Source organism: Tursiops truncatus, chromosome 5 (assembly GCF_011762595.2).
Source record: "Tursiops truncatus isolate mTurTru1 chromosome 5, mTurTru1.mat.Y, whole genome shotgun sequence".
In the NCBI taxonomy this organism is placed as follows: Eukaryota; Metazoa; Chordata; class Mammalia; order Artiodactyla; family Delphinidae; genus Tursiops; species Tursiops truncatus.
In genome coordinates, this window is record NC_047038.1 from 135,998,843 (window position 1) to 136,025,218 (window position 26,376).

The 26,376-nt window shown below is 40.7% G+C and overlaps 1 protein-coding gene across 4 annotated transcripts in view; it reads right to left on the minus strand.

Moving 5' to 3' along the window:
* GLRB (glycine receptor beta) overlaps positions 1-26,376 on the minus strand; it is a 68,449-nt gene that overhangs the window by 30,307 nt on the left and 11,766 nt on the right. For all 4 annotated transcript variants that reach the window (XM_033857422.2, XM_033857421.2, XM_073805623.1 and 1 more), the window contains 2 exons: positions 8,448-8,554; positions 6,511-6,578 (listed from right to left, as the gene is read on the minus strand). In XM_033857422.2, the coding sequence (XP_033713313.1) occupies positions 6,511-6,578; positions 8,448-8,554 (175 nt within the window). The remainder of the gene's footprint in view (positions 1-6,510; positions 6,579-8,447; positions 8,555-26,376) is intronic.

Genomic DNA, 26,376 nt, shown 5'->3' on the forward strand with positions numbered 1-26,376 from the left:
CTATGTCAACATTCCACTTTTATTAGGGGTGCCTGCTAGGTGATACAATGCGACCGCCCTAAACTATAAACTACGTGAGTTGCGGTCTGCTGGACTGGATATCTAGCAAGCGCCCAATATATTTCTGTTAAAGACAGAAGGGAAGAAATAATTTCTATGACATTTTGACAGGTTAGGATATTTGGATAGCACTGTTTACACCATTAATTTGATTTTTCTGTACCAGCTGATAATGACAAATTTTGGAAGGAGAAGATAAAACTGGGACATTTCTCATCCTTCCTTCTTGTCTGAGACAGTTGACCCTCGTACAGCGCAGGGTTAGTAGTGCCGACACGCCACTCAGTCAAAAGTCCGCGTGTAACTTTATTGTGTGCCCTTCTGTATCCATGGATTCAACCAACTGCTGTAGGTCGTGTAATACTGTAGGACGTACATGGCCCTATAGTGACAAAAATCTGTATAAAGTGGACCCGTGCAGTTCAGAAACGTGCTGTTCAAGGGTCAGCTGTACAATCCTCTTACTTATGATGTCTGATCACCAGTGCTTCTGAATAATATCGCTAAGAGAAATAGGATAGAGAGTAACTTAGCAAACTAAGACAAGTTGTAAGGAAAGAAATTTAAAGTTACATATAGAAGAAAATACATAAAATCCAATTGCTTTAAAACAACAAAGATAAGTAAGTGCCAAGAACTAGAATTAAGCTCTTTTAGCTGATCCCAAATATGATTTTCTTCTTGAAAAGGTCATGCAGCACAAAGGCATAGAAAGCTTGGCAGGATCATGGATCGTAATGCGACAATCATTCAATATAATTACAAAGCGTGTCTACACCAAAGAAAATGGATTGTATAATCAGGCTTTTATTTCCATGAAAGAGTTCTTACGTACTTCTGATGAGGCAAAGTGTCTGTGTACAGATCGTTACAATAAACCTAATACCTAATTTTCCCCACAAGTGCAACAGTTCACATTTTCAATTCTAAAAACCAACTGATGTAAGCCAGAGGTTGGAACTGAATGGAAAAATCAACAAATATTTTCAGTATAACCATAGAGCAGACGCCACCTCGCCTCTAACAAACCACTCTTTTGTTTTGAAGGTCTTATTTCAGTAGTCACCAGCAGTAGCATATAAACTGATACAAGTGACTGCTGTACCAACTTCAAGTGAGGATGATTACATTTATTTGATGATTTGGGTAATGCTGCTATTAAGTCAGTAAATATCACTTACAGCATTAACAACGATGTCTTACAGAAATGGAAGGTAGCAGAATGCCGACGAACACACCGACATGAGAAATAGGAACCATGAAGCTCAAAAATGAGATTGTGAAACCAGCTGAAGGAGCACATACATAACCGTGGAGGTTAGAAGGGCTTAAGGAGTATAATATGGCTGTGACGTTGTTTCTTCCACTACACAGTTACAGTTTGTGAACAAACGTGAGACTGATTTTAGTTTAGCGAGTTAGCCTCTGAATTATGTCCCTGCCACTCTCTCACTTCGTCCCAGCTTACCCTTATACGCTACCAAATGTAAAATCCATAGCTAGTGGGAAGCAGCTGCATAGCACAGGGAGATCAGCTCGGTGCTTTGTGACCACCTAGAGGGGTGGGATAGGGAGGGGGGGAGGGAGACACAAGAGGGAGGAGATATGGGGATATATGTATATCTATAGCTGATTCACTTTGTTATAAAGCAGAAACCAACACACCACTGTAAAGCAATTATACTCCAATAAAGGTGTTAAAAAAAATAGCCTCGGAATTAGAAGACAAATAAGTAGGAAGGCATGTTTTCCAAACAGAATTGGCTAAAATGTCCTTACAGCAGCGTTAATGTGCACCACCTCGATGGCTTCTTTGTTTGGTAATGAACTTCATACACTGGAGGAAAGGGCTGCCCTCCTCCTTCAGAAGTTGCCCCACCTCTGTCTGCAGTTCCTCACGCTACGCCCATCCCAAGCTCTGTGTTCTACATTATGTTTTCTGGAGTAAGCAACTGCCGGTTAAAGTAGAAAGATCTGAGCTGCAGAGGAAAGCTCTGGGCAACACTGAAGCTTCCAAATTTTAGGGCTTCCTTTATTTCAGCAGATCTTTATAGGGGAAATTTCCAGGGGGCTATTCATAAACAAAACCACAACCGTACAGTGAAGCTGCTAACAAACATAAATGGTTCATTTTCTTTAGGATGAGATTCTATCCTGACAGTACGTTCATTTGCAAATGCATGACAACCAAACAGTGAACCACTCCTAAGAGTTACTATGTCATGCAAAACACTGTTGCTTTATTTCTATAGTTTTTTCACTCTTTTTAGGGTGTAACACATCAAGTACACAACAGATTCCAGCACAAGCCTGTCTGATATCACAACTTACACACTATTCATCATACTGTTTCTATGAACATATATCTTATATTTAGACAAATCTAAGGCTCTCTGCTTTTCCAACCTCTTTTTTTTGGAGGCGTCTTTTTGTTTGTTTTCTTTTGTTTTTAAGAAATATGCTATCTGGCTATTTTCAAAAAGACAAGAGATCTAACACAACATTGCAAATCAACTATACTTCAATAAATTTTTTTTAAAAGACAAGAGATAAATTCTGGTTAGAATGTAGAGAAAGGGGAACAATTGTACACTATTAGTGGGAACGCAAACTGGTACAGCTGCTATGGAAAACAATATGGAGAGTCCTCAGGAAATTAAAAATAGAACTACCATATCCAGCAATCCCATCTCTGGGCCTATACCCAAAGGAAACAAGATATCTAGAAGCGATGCATGTATTTCCATGTTCACTACAGCATTATTTACAATAGCCAAGGCATGGAAACAACCTAAGTGCCCACCAATGGAGGAATGAATGAGGAAAATTTGGTATATATATACATATATCGTGGAATATCACTGAGTCTTAAAAAAGAAGGAAATACTGTCATTTACAATAATATGGATGAACCTGGAGACCATTATGCTACGTAAAATAAGCCAGACAGAGAAGGACAATTACTCCGTGGTATCACTTATATGTCGAGTCTTAAAACAACGTTGAATTCATAGAGTAGGAGAGTGATTGCCAGGAATTTCAGGGTATGGGAAATAGGGAGAGGTTGGTAAAACGTGCAAACTTTAGGTTGTGAGATGAATAAGGTCTGAGGATCTAATGTGTAACATGGTGACTGTAGTTGATAACACAATTGTGTAATTGAAATTTGGTAAAGGAATAGAACTTAAATGTTCTCATCAAAAAAAAAGAGATAAATGTGGATATGCTAATTAAGTTGATGGGGGAAATCCTTTCACAATATAGAGGCATATCAAATCATCACATACACTTTAAATTTCTTACGATTTCATCTGTCAGTTATACCTCAATGAAGCTGAAAAAAAATAAGCCCACCCTGGGTGATTGGAAGGAAAAAGAAAGAAATAACTGCTCTCCACATGTGGACCCTCTTAGTTACCCTGCTGAGTCATCACTATTATTTCTGACTGGTGTCTATAACAAGTAATGAAGAGCAAGCTTGTCTTAGATAACACTTTTTTCCCTTAGAAGACATCCTAATGTTATCTCTATATCGAGAATAGCTTGTACCTTTCCTAACTATTAAGCAACCAGGTATTAGGGCATCTGTTTTTGGAAAGACTGAGCAAATCTATAAAATATGACAGGCTTAAAACACACATCTATAAAACTCTGTCTTACAGGTATGCATGAAATAAACACTGCAAAAGCAAAAAATAATACTTATGATAAAATGGAACATTTAAGTCTATTTGATGAGTATGGTTCCAATTCTGAACCTTTGGGCTGTATCTTCACAACACAAAGGGAAAGCCAGGTTATTTCATCAAAAGAAACAGTAAATATAAATAATTTGGTTCCTCCGCATAAAGGTCTCTAAAACTAACCCTCTACTATTATAACATTATTTGCTCTTTTTTTTTTTTTTTTTGCGGTACGTGGTTCTCTCACTATTGTGGCCTCTCCCATAGCGGAGCAACAGGCTCCGGACGCGCAGGCTCAGCGGCCATGGCTCACGGGCCCAGCCGCTCCGCGGCACGTGGGATCTTCCCAGACCGGGCACAAACCCGCATCCCCTGCATCGCAGGCGGACTCTCAACCACGGCGCCACCAGGGAAGCCCTGCTCTGCTTTTTAACCCAATAAATGTTCAACATGAGTCTATTGTTTAAATTTGCTTTGCCAATTTCTTTATGGCTACGTGGACTCACTTTTTGCTAGACCAATAGCAGAATTTATTTGTTCATTTATTTAACCGGTATTAGTTAATAATATGACATTATTTATGTGTTCACTAACTGAGGGCCTATTGTCTCCTCACTTTACAGGAAATGAAGAAGTTGAATACATTTTTCCTGACTTAAGGAGTTAAGAGTCCATCAGAGATCAAAAGGAAAAGACACAAAAATACTTGCATTACAGTCAAGAAGCGATCTGGTTTAACAAACAAACATGACAGAGCTGAAAGACCTGGATGGAAAAGGGGGCACGGGGTGAATGGGAGTAGCTCAGAGTAAGAGGACCTGATTACAGACGAGAGATGGAGGTTCGAGGCAAGTAGCGGAGACAAAGATGCTGCTGAAAACTGGTGGGATCTGGTCCCAGCAACGGGTGCTTTTGGGCTCGCTACTGTGAAGAGCAGGCAGGAGCACAAGAGAAGATTATGTGAGAAATCACGCAGTATTTTGTTATAATCCTCAAATAGCCTGTAAGAAAGTTCTTACTCCTTTTCTATGTCCCCCACGTGTTTTCAGCTTGATACAATTAAGTAACTACTGACGGGACCTAGAGAAGTGTAGCATCTGATATTTGGGAGGCATTCAATGTTCATTAAAGAACAGGTACATTAACGGTACTGCGTGAGTTGGGACACATATGTAGCCTTCATGCAAATGAGAAAAAACATCCCTGCATTAGTTGTCCTAAAATGCAAGATAGAGTTGGGGATGTTTCCCACAGGCTGAAACACCTCGATGGTGGTGTTTCAGGATTAGCGTAACGGTACCATGAAAGATAAAACAGGGTACAGGGAAGAGTATAGAGACCAAATAGATCCCCTCAAAGTTTCACCTTGAAATGAAATTTCTCACTCTTGTTAAGTGAAGTGCTTAGATAAACTAGTCATATTTTCAAACGATGAGGGCTATCCTTGTCTCCTGAGTGATATATGGTTGTCTGTCCTTTATTTCAGAGCTGTCTTCTAGTGATCTATACTATATTAGACATACAGCCATTTAGGTGAACTAAAGTCGCTGCAAGTGAATTTTGGACTTGAGTTCAAAATCTTTAATTATCCAAAATATCTACACACTGTCTAAAAAAAAATCAAGTACTCAGGGCTAAAGACATGGTTCTATAAAAAATAAATAACATTCTCCTCACAATTAATATATTATATTCTTATATTAATTAATATAAAAATAGGTGTCATCATTTAAATGCAATATACAATTGCTTTTGTAACATACTATGCTGCTCCTAAGAATAAAGGAAAACATATTTAAAATCATTCTTTCTCTGGTCTGAGGTATTCCCTGAAAAACTCTACTGTGTTCTAACCATTGCTATTAGGCTTTTAATCCAAACCTTATATTATTCCTTAAGAAAAATATAAGTATCTCAAGAAAAAAGATACCAAAAAAAAAAAAAACATTAAGCTTTCTTTCTCCCACCTAAAGTATCATTTCTGCATGTGGTTTTTCAAAAAGGGTACAAATCTAATATGTTAAAACATTAATAAGCAAGTGGACTGTACCGAATGTCTTCTAAAAGCTGAGGGGTAATTGCATCACACATGGCTCAGGGCATCTACTAATCACCCTCCACAGACATCTTTGCCCCTAACGCCCAACTCACCCTGGATGGCAGCCCCACCTCAAGCCTCCCTTCTCTGTTCCTTTCGCTCTTTTCTGTCCCTCCTTTCTCTTCCTGGCCGTCTCCTTGCCCTTTCTTTGTGTCGCATAATCTTTTCAGGGAGCTCCGCTGCTCTAGTTCAGGAAAATCAAATTTGCTTTTTACTATTCTCTGCTCCACACATCACAAAATTAGCACAAGAGAAAAAACAAAGATTCTTCTCAGGAAATTGGAAGGAAAAAAAAAAAAAACTATGAACACTTAAATATTTTTGAATGCTTCTACACATAAGCATATTAGGCAAAAATGTCACTCCAGAATATTAATTGCATAAATCCTTTTCCCAGGTGGTATCCAATTAGTCGTTCAGAGTGAGTACATTAATTCTCCCAAGTCTGTAAGTTTCAATGCAATATAAAGACTAAATTTGAATGGCAAAATCACAAAGCCATTGAAATCACTGATTCAACAAAATGCTGAAATTTGAATATTTTATACTAGGAGACAGCTTGCATTTTTTTCCCTGAGAGTTACTCCTTATTCTTCAGTTATAATTTCTTCCACTATCCTCCAGTTAAAATCTTCTCAATTAAAAATATTAAATTGGTTGTAATCTTACCATTGTTGTCTCTTGAATAGATCCAAAACTGTTGATAAAAATGTTGACAACTACATCAACAGGAATGCCTGTCAATAAAAATTAAGGATATATTTAGTCGCTGTAAAAAACTTGGTCAGAATCTTCATTTTTTATGGTTTATGCATTTGATTTTTCTATTTTTTCCAATCCATACGGATGTAAAATTATAAATCTATGGTTTCAGGATACCATGTTCACAGTTGCTATTGACTTATTTTTCTAAATAGGGATCAACACACAAATAAAAAATGAGTTACCTTGTACTTTATAGCGTTATTTATTCAGAAATATTTCTCTCTTAAATTGTAGAAATTCTGGGAAAATACATTTACCTTAATTTTTTTTTTAATTGGGCTGATGCGTTTACTTTAAGAGATTGTAAATTATTCTTTAAAAAACATCATTTTTAAAATATGGGGTTTTTTTTTGCATTTTATAATCATTTTAAATTGTTACCTTAAATGGTAATGCAGAATTCAATTACAATTGCTATATTTTGATTTTTAATTCATGAAAATGCAAAGTTAATCAGACATATAACAGAATCATTATTAAGATTCTTGCCTGACCTGCTGGAAAATAATTTTAAAGTTCATGGAGTGAGAACTAAAGTACAATGTTGCCAATTTCTTTCTGTTTCTTTTTTTTTTTTTTTTACTCATTGTGAACTGCTGCTTGGGCCAGCAAAGGGAAAATGTGAATTTAGCCTTTTAGCCACATAACCTCTGACTGATGAAAAACAGGTGTTGAATCAATACAGGGTAGACATGTGACAACTCAGAGCACAGTGCTGCTGAAAGTAACCGCAGGTTCTGGTAACGAACAAAAACCCTGTTTTTATAACACAGTCGTATAACTTCACTTGACTAGAAGCAGCTGCAAGCTTTTCTTTCTTTCTTTCTTTTCTTTCTTTCTTTCTTTCTTCTTTCTTTCTTTCTTTCTTCTTTCTTTTCTTTCTTTCTTCTTTCTTTCTTTCTTCTTTCTTTCTTTCTTTCTTTCTTCTTTCTTTCTTTCCGTCCTTCCTTCCTTACTTCCTTCCTTCTTTCTTTCTTTCTTTCTTTTTTCCGTAAAGGAAAAATAATCAAGCCTTATAATGTTAATCCGATCTACATTAATACCTGTCCTTAACCAGCAACAAAGATGACAGTTTTCCAGAGATATGTTCATATAACTTTTCCTAACTCATCAAGAGGAAGCAAGAAGGAAGAGAGAGAGGAAGAAAGAAAGAAAGAAAGGAAGGAAGGAAGGAAGGGAGGGAAGAAGGAAGGGAGGGAAGGAGGGAGGGAGGGAGGGAGGGAGGGAGGCAAGGTGTACCATCTTCCCACAACTTTTAGCTCAAGTACAGTTTTGGTTCTTGAAAGGAATGATAGGAGATAATGCTTTGTTGAAGAATACATAGTCATTTTATTCACAAAGTTAACACGCTTCTAAAAACCATATGGCCATTTTTTTTCAGCTAAAGAGTAGAGGGAATTTTTTTAATCAATGTAAAAACCTAATAAAGATTTTTAAAAAAGAATTTAAATGTCTATCAGAGCGTTCTCTATCCTCAAATGAGTATATGGCCATTCTCCTACAAAGTAGAACTTTGGTGTCTGAATGAAAGTCAGAGCGTAAATTTTAAATTATTAAGGTTAAGAATACAAAGTACTTAGAAAACCCATCAGATCGGTTAGCCTATTAATTCACAACATATCTTTTTTATTTTTAACTGGGAACTACATAAGCCTATTAGAACGAATGCTTTGCTTATCTTTAAACATCTTTGCATTAAATTGCTCTGACTTAAGCACATTACATGACAGATGTCCATTTAGAATATACTCTTTTGAATAAAACAAATAAATGATCTTATACAGATAAAATTAGTTTTTAAACTGCAAAAAATGGAGATATTGGGGTGGAGGGAGACCAACCTTTGAAATTTGGTCTTATCCTGGGATCATAACTGACCAATAGCCTATTCAAGATATTGCTAGTGGAGTTGGCCGGTACTCGGGCAAGGTCCTCGGCTGACTGCTGCCTATAGGAGAAAAAGCAAAACAAAGCCCTGGTAAGTATTTAGAATAGCAAGCAACAGGAATGCGTGATGTTCATTGGAGAAAAGAGTTCGCTTTTTGAGATAAATTTGCAGCACGGCTTTTCCAAATAGAGGTGAAAAGTAGTAGACTTATCAGAATCCCAAAAAGTATTTGTCATAAAGAATAAAAACAAACACAAAAAGTATTTTAGCGTTTAATTTTACCAAATGCATGAAACACTGCCCTAAATACTTCATGTTACTTTCTTTAAATAAAATTAAGCAGACCTCTCACTTGTCCTGAAGCAACATGCAATCAAAATCTAGACAAGCGCAAAAGAATGGCAGACAAGGAAACAAGAGCAAAAAATAGTTTTTGAATAATATATATAGTATTAACCTTACACCTAAGCAAAGGAGTATGTGAATACTACAGGATGATACGGCCAGAGGGTCCAGGAATTCACAAAAAAATCGTGCTGACCCATAAATGATATTGTCCAAGAAACACACAAGGAATGCTCTCTGTGGAGTAAAATACACCGGGGATTGGTAAAAGCAGCTCCTCAAATATCAGACCAATTAAAAGGGGAAAATACAGAGCTCCGAGACACAGCTGCCTTTTCTTTTACATGCACATATTTGCTGTCCACTATCAAAAAGAGAAAAACTGCCATTTCTTCTACTTTAATCAACTTTGAACAATGAATCTTGACTAAACTGGTAGTTGCTTGGGAGCACGTAAACGCTTCCTTGGAAGCCAGTGGAAACTGTTGTTCTTTACTGTTGGTTTGGATTCATTTACCACCTGTAAAGTCTTATCATATAATCATTTTCCCAGTCCAAAAATAATATCCATGAAAATCACAGGGAAGGTTAAAACTACACTTGGAGCATCCAGCATTGTCTATTCTGTACCGATACGGTAAAAGTGTCAATTTCATAAGTGACATTATAGGAAGCAAAAAATGTCATGTGCTTGGCTTTGTTCTAAAATCCCAGCTCTGACCTACCAGACAATTCTTTTCTGTGTTAATTATCGTACAATGTGCTGATAAGATACAACCACTACAGGTGAAATATGACAGACATTAAGAAGCGTATGAAAAAATCTAAAACTACTGTGAGTTGATACCGACAACCTTTTCAAGTAGCTCTCAGAAAGAATCCAAAACATTGGAGAAAAAAATGAAAACCAATTCGTTAAACCCCCCCAAAGGTGCAGGAGATTAAGTAGATATGTTTCTCAAGACCTTATCAGCTCCCATATCCTAGCTGCAGGATTTGGGGACCAGTAATGAGATTTTTCCATTTCATTCTCCAGGATTTGGGGACCAGTAATGAGATTTTCCCATTCATTCATTTTCCATTTCATTCTCAAGAGAATGAGGTTATGTGGAAAAATTAGATATTAAGATGCAAATTAGTGTCCAAACCCATCTACAAGTTTTCTCATTCAAGGGAGGAAAACGGAACTGATGGATTACAAACTACACTTGAATTGGATCAATTAAGGACGGCTATTATTATGTCTCGATATAAAATCCTTCACAAGTACATTTCTTCTAAGCAATAGAATGAACCCGACAACCTAAAGACAATTAACAATTTCTTTTCTTTTTTGACCATTGTGTCAATACATATTTTCATGTCTCTGCTGCAGGTAACCTGATATGAGTCTTTAATCAACACTTTACCTTTCTTTATATTAGAAATTCAAAGACATTTTAAAATTGAAGTGAAATCTCATGTAATTTATATTCACATGGACGAATTCAGGGATTTTTTTCCTACTAAATAAAAAAATAGAAATCATTCTTTTTCAGCTTGGTCAATCCTAAAATAACATTAAAGTCATCTCCACACATTAAAATATATTTTAAAAGCCTAGATAGCTACATCACTTTCTTCAAGAGAGCTGAAACAATTTGCATACAGCACATTTTCCTGTGTTTGCACTTTACTATACATAACCTTATAATTTGGAAAGTGGCTAGTATTTATACAAAATAACCAGGAATAAGAAGAGTTAAATGATTTTAATTAGGTTCCATGCTCAATGTCTATTTCGTCATTAGAGATTTCACATTCTGAATCTCAGTCCAATGTTTTATCCATCTGATGAGGCCACTGTGTTTTCTTTCAGTAAATCTATCAAGGATTATGATATTATTACACAACAGGACTGATTTCATGGAAATATGATATTAATTTAAGACAATAACTGAGTCTACTGAGGCAAAGTCATCAAATGACTAGAGAAAATAATGTCTTTTATATCAAAAGCCTTTTTACAGCCTGCCTCTTTTGTTCACTCACCTAAACTTGAACTGATGTCATGACTAATATGCTAAGGAATGGACCAGGCTGTATAGCTGGATGATGTAATGTTTTCCAGCACTAAAGGAAACATCCAGAAATGTCTTTCCAAAGAGGGAAGCTCAGTTTTCCATTAACTGCAGAGTGTACTTATTTTCCATGACCCTTTAGCGACCACACAGCACTGCTGCATTTCAAAGCCGGTGTGCGCGAGCATATTGGCTTCACATCCTCCCTTAAACCAGGAATCTGAGTCAAAGGACCGTTTTGTTTTTCCAGTTATAAGTGCAGCAACCATGGTCACAGGTCTTCGCAGACCTGAGTGTGGCAGGGCACTAGCCAGGTCACCTCAAGGAGGGAGCTGCCTGCTGGCTGTGAACTAAAGCAAGCACCGCGGAGGGAGGAAAGAGCAAGGCGTGCAAAATGTGTACGTTGTATTATTTCTCCTCTTTACTCTAGGGCAGTGATTCTTTACCTCTTTTTTTAGCACTACAGATACCGCTGGGAATATAATGAAAGCTATGTGCTTCCCTTAGAAAATGGCCACAAATTTGCAATGCTGAGGGTTCCCGGATGTGCCCCACAGGTTAAGAAACCCTCCTTCATGGAAACAAATGCTGTTATCCTCACCTAAAGTGAGATAAGGGAAGATTTTTTTTTTTTTTAAAGCTGATGGGACTTTGTCAAAAAGACACAGGAGCCAACTGAAAGAGCTCCCTATGGCCAAATCTAGGATGACTTGAGCAATAAAATAAAATTGTACTGGCTTATAATCCAAAGTATAAAATAAGAACGCATGAGTCCAAAGTATAAAATAAGAACGCATGAGTCCATAAAGATGTAAATAAAATGGCTGATTGATTGAGTAAATAACTAAATGGTAGAACACAGACGAATCTCCCGTGCAGAATTCCAAATAACTGGCATAGATCCTCTGCTCTCAAATTGCTGGATCATCACACCCCCAGCTTGGTGTGAGCTGTGCACAGTGACACCTTTCCAAAGAGCATGGGATGGAAAGGGGGAAAAACAGTAAGTTCTCCGGGGGAGAAACCTGACAAATGCGACCTCACCCAGGTGATTAACCTTAACCTCTAACCAGGTGATAAGTCATGTTGACTCTGTGTACGTTTAATATGATGTGATGGGACTGTCATTTCTAAACGAGTGTTCTTCCTTCCCAGAACACATAACTTCAATCTAGGCCTGACAGAAACATCAGACAAATCCCAGCGGAGGCACATTCTACAAGCTACCCGACCACGATTCCTCAAAGCTTCCATGGCCACAAAAAACAAAGTCTGAGAAACTGTCACAGCCAAAAGGAGCCTAAGGAGGTGTGAGGACTGGATGTCATTTGTATCCTGACTGGGGTCCTAGAGCAGAAAAAGGACATTAGCTAAACACTAAGCAATCGAAATATAGACTATAGTCAATAACAATACACCACTCTTGGTTCTTTTTTTTAACATCTTTATTGGAGTATAACTGCTTTACAATGGTGTGTTAGTTTCTGCTTTATAACAAAGTGAATCACCTATACGTACACATATATATCCCCATATCCCCTCCCTCTTGCATCTCCCTCCCTCCCACCCTCCCTATCCCACCCCTCTAGGTGGTCACAAAGCACCGAGCTGATCTCCCCGTGCTATGCGGCTGCTTCCCACTAGCTATCTATTTTACGTTTGGTAGTGTATATATGTCCACGCCACTCTCTCACTTCGTCCCAGCTTACCCTTCCCCCTCCCCGTGTCCTCAAGTCCATTCTCTACGTCTGCATCTTTATTCCTGTCCTGCCCCTAGGTTCTTCAGAACCATTTTTTGTTGTTTTTTAGATTCCATACATATGTGTTAGCATACGGTATTTGTTTTTCTCTTTCTGACTTACTTCACTCTGTATGACAGACTCTAGGTCCATCCACCTCACTACAAACAACTCAATTTTGTTTCTTTTTATGGCTGAGTCTTGAGTTGTAAGAAATGTGCTAAACTAATGTAAGACGTTAATAATAGGGGAAACTAGATGCAGGATATTGGGAACTCCATATTATTTTGACAATTTTTCTATAAATATAAAACTGTTCTGATTTTTTAAAATTTATTTATTTTTTGCCACGTTGGGTCTTCGTTGCTGCGTGCGGGCTCTCTCTAGTTGTGGCGAGCTGGGGCTACTCTTCTGTGTGGTGCACGGGCTTCTCATTGTGGAGGCTTCTCTTGTTGTGGAGCACGGGCTCTAGGTGTGCGGGCTCACTAGTTGTGGCTCACGGGCTCTAGAGCGCAGGCTCAGTAGTTATGGCACACGGGATTAGTTGCTCCGTGGCATGTGGGATCTTTCCGGACCAGGAATCAAACCCGTGTCCCCTGCACTGGCAGGTGGATTCTTAACCACTGCACCACCAGGGAAGTCCCTGTTCTAATTGTTTTAAAAAGTTCATTTGAGGAACACAAAAGAAGAGGGGGGACAAATAATAATAATAAAACACCTCACCAAAGATGAGCAAGGTGGCAAATAACGTATGAAAAGATGCTGCACATCATGTACCACCAAGGAAATGCAAATGAAAACAACAATGAGGTACCACTACACACCGATCGCAGTGGCCAAACTCCGGAACACTGACAACATCAAATGCTGACAAGGAGGTAGAGCCAGCAGACGCTCGTATTCGTTGCTGGTGAGAAAGCAAAATGGTGCAGCCACTTTGGAAGACATTTTGGTGGGTGTTTATAAAATGAAACATACTCGTACTATACGATCCAGTAATAGCACTCCTTGGTCTATACCCAAAGGTAATGAAAACTTACGTCCACACAAAAACCTGTACACGAGGCTTACAGCAGCTTTACTCATAACTGCCGAAACTGGAAGCTACCAACACGTCCTTCAGCGGGTGAATGGATAAATAAACTGGGGAACATCCAGACAGTGGAACGTTATTCAGCACTAAAAAGAAATGAACTGTCAAGGCATGAAAATAAAAGGAGGAAACTGACATGCATATTTCTAAGAAGCCAATCTGAAAAGGCTGTATAGTTCCAACTATATAACATTCTGGAAAAGGCAAAACTAGAGACAGTACAAAGACCAGCAGTTGCCCAGGGGTTGGAAGTTTGGAGGAGAGATGAGTGGGCAGAGCACAGAGGATTTTTAGGGCAGTGAAAATACGCAGTATGACCCAATAATGATGGACGCATGTCACTGTCATTTGCCCAAATCCACAGAACGCTCACCGCCAAGAGTGAATCCTCATGGAAACTATGGACCTTGAGTGATCACGACGTAGATTCATCAACGGTAACAAATGTACCATCTGGTGGGGAGGTTGATAATGAGGGAGACTGGGCCATTGTAGGGGCAGAGGGTACACGGGAAATCTCTGTACCATACTCTCTATTGTGCTGTGAACCTAAAAATTCTCTGAAAAATTAAAGTTAAGAGAAAGAACAAGAAGGAAGCTAAAAGATTCAGAGAGGCACTCACACTTTCTTGTTCCAAAATCCACAGCTGTAACTGGAGGTAAACTCTCTATACAGTCAGGTAAAACTGACATTTTGATCATACGTGAAGTCTGGGGCTTATGAAAACCACTGGTACAAGTCTGTACCTATCCCCTTACTAAGAGGTTAGTTCCCATTTTTATCTACATGGAAGAATTTTTAATTAGACAATCAGATAGACATACAAAGACAGACAAACACTTCCTAGATTCAGGTAATAAATCAGGTCAGTAGTTATTTAAGAATCCAGATAATTGTGGGGTTATTGTAGAGTACTTTTATTTGTTTTGTATTCGCCTTACTATAGTATAATTTATTATCACCTCTCTTAACAGCTTCGGTATTTATTTTCCATTCGGTTTTCCCAAATTGTGAACGGAAGGTTTATGAATACAGGGAGTGATACCTTTGACTGACTAGTTGACTTTAATTAGTTTTATATTATTTGAAAAGAATGTGTTTATGAGTGTATGTGCAGCAAAGTCTGTTGTGTTATAATTATCCACGAATTATAATTACAAACAGTGTTTCTCAACAACCATTTTGTCACTCCAGTTGGGTTTAAGGAACTGTTAAATCCCATGGAAACATTTGACAAACTTGTCTGTCTTCAATTACGCAATTACATTACCCATGGCTCATAGAAAAAAATATTTTTCATGAAGCAGAAACATCTATTTAGAGATGCTATATATTGGACACTAGTGATTTCCGAAACTCATCAAAGACTGCGGTCCTTTTGATACAAGCCTCGTGGTACAAGGAATTAAACTTAAACCTCAACCCAAACAAAATGTTTACTGTGCAATTATTTTCCATACTACACAGAAATGGTATTCCATCCAGCCCAGCAAATCAGAATCCATAGTGTTGCAATAATACCTCTGACTCTGAGACGAATTACAACTGGAACAGGACTCATCTTCTGTCAGTTTTCCGCACATGGCATAAGTGTAAAATACTTCCCTTCTGGCCTAAGAGACGTGGTAATAAGCTAAGCTCCACAGTTGCGTAATAAAGTTAAGTACGGGTATCACTGAAGACGCTCTTACCTTAAGAGTGGACACTGTACTAGTGCCAGACAGACTGCGAGATTGCCACGTGACTCTGGCAAATCACTTCCCCTCGCTGAGCCTCCGTGTACTCACCTTTAAATGAAGGTCTAAATGAGGTGAACTCTAAGATCCGTGCAGGTGCCAATCCTATCCCCCTGTGATGGACCCTGGGGTGCTGCTTCCCCCCAGATCTCCCAGCACAACGGAGGCTGCCAGAAATGTGGCTGCTTAAGGCTCTGAGCTTGGTCTCTTCAGAAACAGCCTTCAGCTGAAGGTGAACCGTGTCTGAAGACTCTCTGTGAGGACACCAAGCCCCAAGTCCCTCTCTACTCACCGAGGCCGCCCTAAAGGCCATCCCAGCCTCGAGCTCCTGGGGCATCGACTGAAGCCTCAGTTGCAACTGCCTCGTTCCTGTGTTTGAATCTGCCTTTCTCAGCCCCAAGAGGTCTTGTTCCCAAAACAATCTCATTCTGCGGGTCAATCTCCATCTCAGAGTCTGTCCCTGAGAAAACTCAACTTAGGACATGAAACAATAAGATCCCTTAAAGAACAACCAAAGCTTCACCAGCCACGCCACTACAGTCTGCTGCATTTCTCTTCTACTTCAGTCGTTTAAGGTTTCATTTAAGAAAGCTCTTGGCGTTCACAACACACCATGCACAGTGCATGGGCTAGTGAGGTATTCAAGGGTCCAACACACATACGGGTGATTCTCACATGAAGGTGGTATTGAAAGCTGCAGGTTCTGATGAACGTGTCCAGCGATTCTCAGCTTCGATTGTGCACTGAGCCCCCTGGAGGAGCTCTGCAGACTACAGATGCGAAGTCGCACGTCCCACCTTCAGATTGAGTTAGTGCGGGATGAGACCCAGGCATCAGGATTTAAAAGCTCCTTGGATGATTTTTTTTTTTTTTTTTTTTTTTGCGGTACGCGGGCCTCTCACTGTTGTGGCTTCTCCCATTGCAGAGCACAGGCTCCGGACGCACAGGCTTAGCGAGCCCGCTCCGCGGCACGTGGGATCCTCCCGGACCGGGGCACGAACCCGTGTCCCCTGCATCGGCAGGCGGACTCTCAACCACTGCGCCACCAGGGAAGCCCTCCTTGGATGATTTTAATGATTAGACAAATCACTAGTTAGAAAAAAAAAAAGTTTACAGTGACAAAAAGGACATGGAATTGAAACACCAGGAGCCCCAACATGTAATGAGCAGATGTAGGAAGATAAGCCGACAATTAAGGCAAAGGATAAGCTGCCCAAGAAGAAGGAGGTGTGGGCAAAGAATGTTGCCGCCGTATCAGTAAACAAAGGATGCTGCAGCCATGAAGCCAGCACATGGCAGCCACCCCCGGCGGTGCCCCCTGAGGGGACTCAGGATGAGAACGCTGGTCCCCGGCAGCCGAGGTGCACGTCCAAGGAAGAGTTTCAGTGAGCCCGGACTCTTGCATCTTCCCATACATAGAAAATTGCTAAATTCATTACGTTGAGATGTCTGGCTTTCGTTAATTAGTGGTAAACTTTTGATGTTCCGATTACTTGGTCTTTGTTGCAAAAACTCCTCCGTGTTCTGGCTCTCCCCTTACCTCTTTGGAACAGTCCCTCCGAGCTATTCTGAGAGGCTGCATCCTGGGCTTAAGTCCTCAGTTCTGTCCGCCAAATAAAGCATAATTCTCAACTTCTGGTTGTGCATTTTTTTCCATCAACAGAGAAAACCCACAAGTGTGGCGTCAACAGAACTCCAGGAAAAAAAATATTTGATGGAAGGGTTGGTTCACAGGACCAAAGCTGCTGAGAGGTTAATAAGTTGAGGACTAAAGACTCTTCACAGGATTGAGCAAAAGGGAGAGCTGCTTTCCAGCTGAGGGAGAGACAGAAGCCACACTGGATGGGATGGTAAGATGTAGGGCGGGAGATGGAATGAAGAATTTGATTGGAGGGACTTCAGGAGATGGAACAGGAAATCCTGGACTCTCCTCCCGCCATGGATACACCATCTCAACAGCAAGGCACGGATCCATCCCCTCTGTGAGAAATCCAGAAACTAACAGACAGGCTTCTCCACCCAACCAGCCTCAATGGCCCCTGTAGGAAAAGGGGAGACACTGTATCCCCACAATCCCCACCCCCCCGGCACCGCCCACCACAACACAGACCAGAGAGAACAGGGAAGGAGTGGAACCAGCATCCCAGCTCATTGGGGTGCCACCCCAGGGATGGGCTTCTAGCTCGCCTGCCTCCAGACACTGATGGGGCCGGTGGATACCAATCCCGCGGGGACCACAGAGATCCAAGCCGGGGCTGGAACCAGGAGAACTGGCCACGGCCCCTCCCACCACCTTAGTGCACAGTGTTGAGCTCTAAACCCCAGCTCCGGGGGGGCTTCCCTGGTGGCGCAGTGGTTGAGAAACTGCCTGCCAATGCAGGGGACACGGGTTCGAGCTCTGGTCCGGGAAGATCCCACATGCCGCGGAGCAACTAAGCCCGTGCGCCACAACTGCTGAACCTGCACTCTAGAGCCCACAAGCCACAACTACTTAGCCCACATGCCACAACTACTGAAGCCCGTGCACCTAGAGCCCATGCTCCACAACAAGAGAAGCCACCTCAATGAGAATCCCGCGCACCGCAATGAAGAGTAGCCCCCACTCGCCGCAACTAGAGAAAGCCCACAAGCAGCAACAAAGACCCAATGCAGCCAAAAATAAATACATAAAAATAAATAAATTTATTAAAACAATAAAAAATAAAACTCTACCCCAGCTCGTCCCCGCATCTGCAGCTCAGGGTCCCTGCCACACTCTGCACAATAGACACTGTGTGGAAACAACCTAATGCCTATTGACAGATGAATGGAGTTTTAAAAGCAGTCCATGCATACACACAATGGAATATTACTCAGCCCTAAAAAAGGAAACCCTGCCACATGCAACAACACAGATGGGCCTGGAGGACAGGATGCTAAGGGAGATAAGCCAGTTTCAGAAGCACAAATACTTCAGGATTCCACTTATATGAGGAGTCTAAAACAGTCACACTCATAGAGACAAAGGAAAAAATGGGGGTTGGTGGGAGTGAGGAGGGAACTGGAGTTGGTCATCAACAGGTGTAAAATTTCACTTAAGTAAGATGAGTAAGTTCTGGAAATCTACTGTACAACGTTGTACCCAATGTCAACCACACTGTATTGGACACAAAATCTGTGAAAAGGAGTAGATCTCATGTTAAGTGTTCTTGCCACAATAAAAATATTTTAAATTAAAAAAAAAAACAATATCCAGTGACAACTCGCCCCAAAAGAAAATCCACACGGTATTTATACATAACAAAATATTGTGACTGAGTTATTACTCAATTTAAGACAGAAAAAAAATCAGTCAAATTACTAGTTTGCTTTTGTTTTTTTTTTTTTAAACCAAATGGCTGATTATTTGAACTATTTCCCTAGCTAATATTTGAAAACCAAGTTTAACGTCCTGGCTTTCTTCTAAGGAAAATCTGGCCCATGAAGAGATAAAAAAGTGAACACTAGCAAGACAAAATATCACTGGGTATAGTTCCTAAATACTTGGGCTTCAAAAATTAATAAAATAAATCTACTCTTTGTTACCACCCCCAAAAGAAGACTTGGACTATACTGACTCCAGAAAAGGAGAAAAACTGACTAGAAGGAAGTGTGGGTTTCAGAAACATGTGGGAATTTTTCTTTACATTAGTCTGTGTTGTAAAATCTAAGGAGATGAAAGATGCAGTTGAGTGGAAAAACTTGGAAATATTAATTCCCATTTCAGATTCCCTCCCCCCCAAGACAAAACCCAGAGTCAATGAAATCTGAGACATGGGAGACATAATGAGTCCTGGATGGAGGTGGGGAGTGCCTTCTCTGAAAGGGAAAAGGTGGGGAATACAGGCAGGATCATATGCCTGGTGGGAAACAGTCAGACAGATGTCCTGTCCTCCTTGAAAGTTTCACTCTAACAATCCAGAACAATCCTCTTGTTTACCTGCCAAGAACTAAGCTATCACAGAGCACCCAGAAGATACAAAATGACATATCCTGAATTGCATTTGAAAACAATTCCGAACCTTAAATGTAACCAAAAATACATCAATGTGACTGATTTTGAAACTTACGTTTTAAAGGTATTATGATACAGTATCCAATACTGTTGCCAAATGATTCACTAATCATGACTAATATCAATTACGGCCTATCATTGTCTATATTTGTTAACACCTTTGGGGGGAAATGTTCTGTGAGTGTAAATGTTTCAAGAGTTGAATCTATCTCTCCCTCACAGAACCCACACTTAAATAGAACTACCATTCTTCGTATTCTGCACGGGTAGCATTCAACACATATTGAGTTAGCCAACTGCAGCCAGGCGTCTTCCTCAGCCTTGGAAACGTGCTCAAAAAACAACATGCGAAAGCACCTGCCCTCCTGGAGCTCAACCCTGGACTCATGGAGTGATTGCCACCGGACAGGAATCCGAAAGCCCCCAGGTGCCAGTCCTGAACGTGCACTGTTCAGTCAGTGCTAAGGTTTGCATCTGATGTGGTTTCAAATACCCATGATCCAGCCACATTTAGGAAAAGGTGGTTATCACAACTTGACGATAAATATCTCCACTCCCAGTTCATTTGCTTTGCCTATTTTCCCACGTACGTTTCTCTGTTTACCTTTTTATTTCACGTTCGACTAAACATTAGAAACAAAATCGAGTCCATACCATGTTAGGGACCACCCCAAGCTTTTGTATCTACCTGTGTGAAGATGGATATGCTGATTCTAAACTTCACAGGGAAAGGCTACGAGCCCAGGACGGCCAAGGTGACACGGAAGGAGAACCAAGCAGGGGATGTGAGGCTTTCCACTCCCTTGATGGGGGGTGTGTCACTGCACGAGGTGAGCAGTCCCGGACCAGTGGGACAGAAAAGAGAAGCGATAACCGACCTACAGTGAATGTACACTTGCCAGTTAGCAAAGTAAGGAGAGCCTTTTGCATAAATGAGCTGCCCTCACTGGATGTGCCTATCCCATCATACACAAGCGATGAGCTGAAGTGGGCTACAGAGCTAAATGTGAAACACGAAACAGTGACAGCCTCTAGGAAAATAACCAAAACAGACTACTTCGTGACCTGTGTCAGAGAAAGATTTCTTAAATAAAACACAAAAGCATTAATAAAAATTAATAAATCTGACTTCATTAAAAAGAAGCACTTTAAATTAGGAGTTTGGAATTAACAGATATACACTCCTATATACAAAACAGATAGCCAACAAGGGCCTACTGTGTAGCACAGGGAGCTCTACTCAGTACTCTGTAATGACCTACATGGGAAAAGAATCTAACAGTGGATACACGTACATGTATAACTGAATCACTCTGGTGTACCCCTGAAAGTAACGCAACACTGTAAATCAACTATACTTCAAAAGAAAAAAATAAGCACTTCAGTTCATCAAGAGACACTGTTAAGACATGAAAATGCATAACAAAGATGGGAGAACTGACTGTAGTACAGTCATCCGGCCATATCTGCAACCAGGATTCAACCAACCTCAGGTGGAAAACACGTGAGGAGAAAAAAACTTCCAGAAAGTTCCAAAAAGCCAAACTTGAGTCTGCAGTGTGCTGGCAACTTCTTACATAGCGTTTACGTGGACTGAGGCACCGTAAGTGCCCTAGAGATGATTCTTTGCACTGTACATCGTTGTTATAGATACTTTTTCTGTATGGTTTATGATGATTTTGAGAGTGTCACCATATCATTCTGAGCCTTTCTAAACCATATATTAAAGGCAAGATCCCCTTCTCATCTAAAAAAAAGAAATATGTAGCCCTTGACATGAGAGGCACCATTAGTGACAGCATCCTGGCTCTGAAAGCCATGCCGCCTGGGTGTGAATCCTGCTTTACTAGCAGCGTGGCCCTGGACACCTAACCCCGTGCCTCAATTAGCTGTCTTGTAAACAGTGCTGATAATCCTGGAAAATCACTCTTTTTCATAAAAGGCATGTTTTCAGAATCAAATTAGGTGATTTACGTAAGAGCTTAGAACACACCAAATACTTGGTGTTACACATCAATCAGTGCACGGTACCCTATCTTGGGTCATCGGCAAAGGAACAGAAACTGGTTACAATTAAGAAGACCCCTAGGGCTTCCCTGGTGGCGCACTGGTTAAGAATCCACCTGCCAATGCAGGGGACACAGGTTCGAGCCCTGGTCCGGGAAGATCCCACGTGCCGTGGAGCAACTAAGTCCGTGAGCCACAGCTACTGAGCCTGCGCTCTAGAGCCCACGAGCCACAACTACTGAGCCCTCGTGCCACAACTATTGAAGCCCACGCGCCTAGAGCCCTGCTCTGCAACGAGAAGCCACCGCAATGAGAAGCCGGCGCACCGCAACAGAGTAGCCCCTGTTGGCCGCAACTAGAGAAAGCCTGTGCGCAGCAATGAAGATCCAATGCAGTCAAACATAAATACATAAAAATAAATTAATTTCAAAAAAAAGAAGATCCCTAGTCAGAAAACAGCTGATCCAAACCTGTTGAAGGTTTCAGTATGTGATTTGATCCACAAATATGTAGAATATCCTGATTTCTTACACATACACATAACGTACATTCACGCATCTTCTTTTCCAAATCAACACCCTATTCCTACTGCTCCCTCGAAATGTATAGCACCGAGCTAGTAAAAGGGAGTGTTTTCCTTGCTACTACAAACAAAACTCAAAAACAAGATATTCAGTAAAGAGAGGCCAGAGCAGGGCTTCCCTGGTGGCGCAGTGGTTGAGAGTCCGCCTGCTGATGCAGAAGACATGGGTTCGTGCCCCCGGTCCGGGAGGATGCCACGTGCCGCGGAGCGGCTGGGCCCGTGAGCCATGGCCGCTGAGCCTGCGCGTCTGGAGCCTGTGCTCCGCAACGGGAGAGGCCACCGCAGTGAGAGGCCCGGGTACCACAGAAAAAAAAAAAAAAATTGTCAATGTTAATTTTATTTCTCTATCATTTAATTGTGTCTAGAGTAGGGATTTAATAGACTAGGTGACTCCTGAGCTGGGCTGGAAGGATAAGGAAGCAGGCAACAGGTGGAAAGGGAAGGAGGACGGCAGATTCCAGGAGGTGGTCACAGTGAACACAGCAGATGACTAACAGAGAGGCACTGAGAAGCTCACCATGGCAGGAAAAGAAGGTGTGGCACATATATACAGGCACATATATACAGCCATACAAAGAAGGAAGCTGGGTCATTTGTGGAGATGTGGATGGACCTAGAGACTGACATACAGAGTGAAGGAGTCAGAAAGCAAAAAACAAGTATCTATTAATACATACATGCGGAATCTTGAAAAACCGTACAGATGAACCTCTTTGCAAAGCAGAAATAGAGTAACAGACATAGAAAACAGATGTGTGGATACCAAGGGGGGAAAGGGGGTGTTGGGACGGATTGGGAGATTGGGATTGACACATACACACTACTACGTATTAAAATAGATAACTAATGAGAACCTGCTGTAGAGCACAGGGAACTCTGCTCAGTGATCTGTGGTGACCTCAATGGGAAGGAAATCTAAAAAAGAGGGGATATATGTACACGTATAGCTGATTCACTTTGCTGTACAGTAGAAACTAACACAACATTGTAAGGCAACTATACTCCAATAAAAAAAAAAAAAAAGAAAAGAGAAATACATGGTTGGATATACAATAAGCATCTCAAATCTGCTGACACTAGAAAACAGCAGTTCTCAAAGAGTGGTCCACAGACACCTGAAGGTGCCCGAGACCTTTTCTGAGCGTCCAGAAAGTCAAACTATTCTCTTCATCTCCATCATCATCATCATCCTCCTCCTCAAAACAACATTTACTTTGTTTCACGCTGCAGACGTTTGCACTGATGCTGCACAGCAACGGTGGATAAGACCGCCAGTGCACAACTCAGGAAACTAATAGTTGTACGTAGCAAGAGTGTTCGTGCCCTTAACCACTAGACACCAGCAGTAAGAAATAAATAAAAGATGTGAAAGATGGTGTTCCCATGTACTGTTCTTAAAGAAGCAGTAAAAAATATTAAGGTTATTAAATTTTGCAATTTAAATCCATATTATTTTAATATTCTGCATGAAAAAAATGGCAAGTATCCCGACAGCACTTCTGCTGCACAGAAAACTGAACTACGAGAATTGTTCCAAAGAACAGCACTTGGATGACTGTTCGACTTGCTAGTGAACAAGAGACTTTTCATGCAACACTGTTTTCATGGAAGACCATGGGAAACCTATGGTGATTCAGACTTGGATATTTGGCAAAAAAAGTTTTCACAAGTGAAAGAAGAAAGACTGTAAGTTCAAGAAAAACTAATGAGGGTATTTGCTGCCGGTCTGCTGATACTAACAGACTTTCCAGTGAGATCAAAAGTAATAGTAAATGGATGTGATTATTTGATACTGTATAATGAAACCTGTCAACATTTGGAAGATCTGTAAAACCCAGCAAACCAATATTTTCCAAATGATCGATGCATGTTATAAATTCATGTTTGGGCAAAAAAAAAAAAAAAAAGCCATTCAAAATGAAAGACCAGCAAATTTTAATACAACAGAGATCAAAATGTTCGCTGATCTGATTTCAGATTTTACATCACAACTAACTTTTAAGGAACTATCACTTGTCCAATTTTGGCATGGCATTAAGAAGGAATATTCATAATTATAGAAAGGCTATTGAAATACTCTTCCCTTTTCCAATTATATGTCGGCATGAGGTCATATTTTCTTCACCTAATTCAACCAAAACAGTATATCACAACAAACGGAATCCAGGAGCAGCTATGAGAATTCAGCTGTCTTCCATTATGCCAGCCACTGAACAGATAGGAACATTGTAAGACAATGCCACTCTCCGCACTATTTTTTTATTTTTGAAAATATAGTTAATTTTCATAAAAATAAGTTATTCATGTTAATCTGCAATGAGTATATTTTAGGTAATTTAATAAATATTTTTTAAAATTTCTGTTTCAATTTATAACAAGGCAACATCAATAGATAACTCCCACATAAACTAAAGCTCACTGTGTCCTTAAAGATGCTTCAGATTGGAAAGGGGTCCTGAGACCAAAGTTTGAGAGCCGCTGTTATAGAAGATGAACTACAGAGGACAGGATGGAATGCAGGAGTCTGGGGAAGTCCCTGCAACAACAGCTTCAAGGTGAAATGATTAGAACCCAACAAGGACCACACCCGTTGAGATGCAGAGAAATAGCCGGATGCAAGAGTCATTTCTGAGCAAGAATCAACAGAATGAGTAACTGATGAGATGACCCAGGTGAGCGTCCGGGACAGAATGGAAGATGTTTCAGCAGTTTCTCATGAAAGGCTGGGTGGAGAGCTGAGGAAGGCTGATGGCAGAGCTGGTTTGATATATTAACTCTGAGGTCCAGTAGGAAGTTACAAATAGTGCCCTGGAACTCACAAGACTAGTTACACCTGGAGATAAGGATGTGTGTGTAACCACAGACACAGGGAGAAATTACTCAGGGGAAGAGCGATAAGTAAGAAGCTAAAAGGACCAAGATGAACATCTAGCAACATCCAGGATATGAATATGTGGCAAAACCCACTATTTCTGGACAGACAAAAAAGAATAGCTAGGAAGGTGTCTAATCAGGGGTAGCAGGAGAGGCAGATGCAAAGCTGGAAGGCAAATCAGGGCAGAGGGGTTGAGGGTAAGAGATCACTTCAGGACGCAGAAGACAATCATTTGTCCTTGTCAAGTAAAGTAAGGACTCCGAAGAAATTTTGCAGATTTGCTTAAAAGGAATAAAATAAATATCTTCATCAAAAAACAGAATGGTGGCAGGAGTCAATACTAATAGGAGAATTAAGTGGTTCTACTGTTTCCTTTGTTACAACAATAATGTCTGGCTTTTTCAATTCAAAGAAATTCAAGTAAAGAAAAGGAAAAAATTGTGAATTAGAGCTGAAATTGTGGGCTGTCAGTTTAAGAAATGTGACAATGAACACAGAGGAAAAAACAAATTTGATGAAATAGGAATACAAAAAATGTGCATTTGGGACTTCCCTGGCGGTCCAGCAATTAAGACTCCGTGCTTCCAATGCCGGGGATGCGGGTTCAATCCCTGGTTGGGGAACTAAGATCCCATATGCCATGCAGTGCAGCCAAACAAACAAACAAAAAAACTGCATTTTTTCAGGTAGGCGACGCTTCAGCGTAGTTTTAAGCCCTTAGAAAAAGGAGCCAAAGAAGAGAAGATATGAAGCATGGGCAAGCAGAGTGTGGTGATGGGGCGCGTCTCAGAAGGGGGTGGGGGACGGAATCCAGGACTGAGAAAAGGATGTCCCTCTTCCTCTGGGTCAGGAGCCAAGGAGAAGAGAAAGGATGATGCCACAGGCAGCTCTGGAGGGAAGATGGAGGGGTGAGTGAGCGCGAGTCCAGCAACTTCTATTTTTTTTCTTTAAAGGGGAAGTTCGTATCGTAGGTGAAGACTGAAAGGGGTATTGATCAAGGACTGAAACATTATTAGGGAAAGAGAAACATGGAGCCACTAAGGGCCAGTGAAGAATTGAGGCACCACAATGAAGACCCAGCCAAGGCTACATCAACACAAAATAAACCAATGGAGATTCCAAACAACATTTGTAGAATGAAACCGAAAACATTACAGATATTCCAGTCAAATACATATGGAACTCCTGGGAGATATTAAAGGATGTTGCAATACGACCTTTGGATTATCTCAGCAGCCACGTCCGTGGTGTAACTGAGAGCTGAACACAGACGCAAAGAAGGCTACAGAGTCCACTCATTAAATGTGGGCCTTTTCTATCAGGTTACTCTTGGGAGTGGAGTCCTAAACTCCCCCGAATCATCAAGAATTCCTCCTACTGTTTTCTCACAGGAGGTCTCATAAAGGTCAG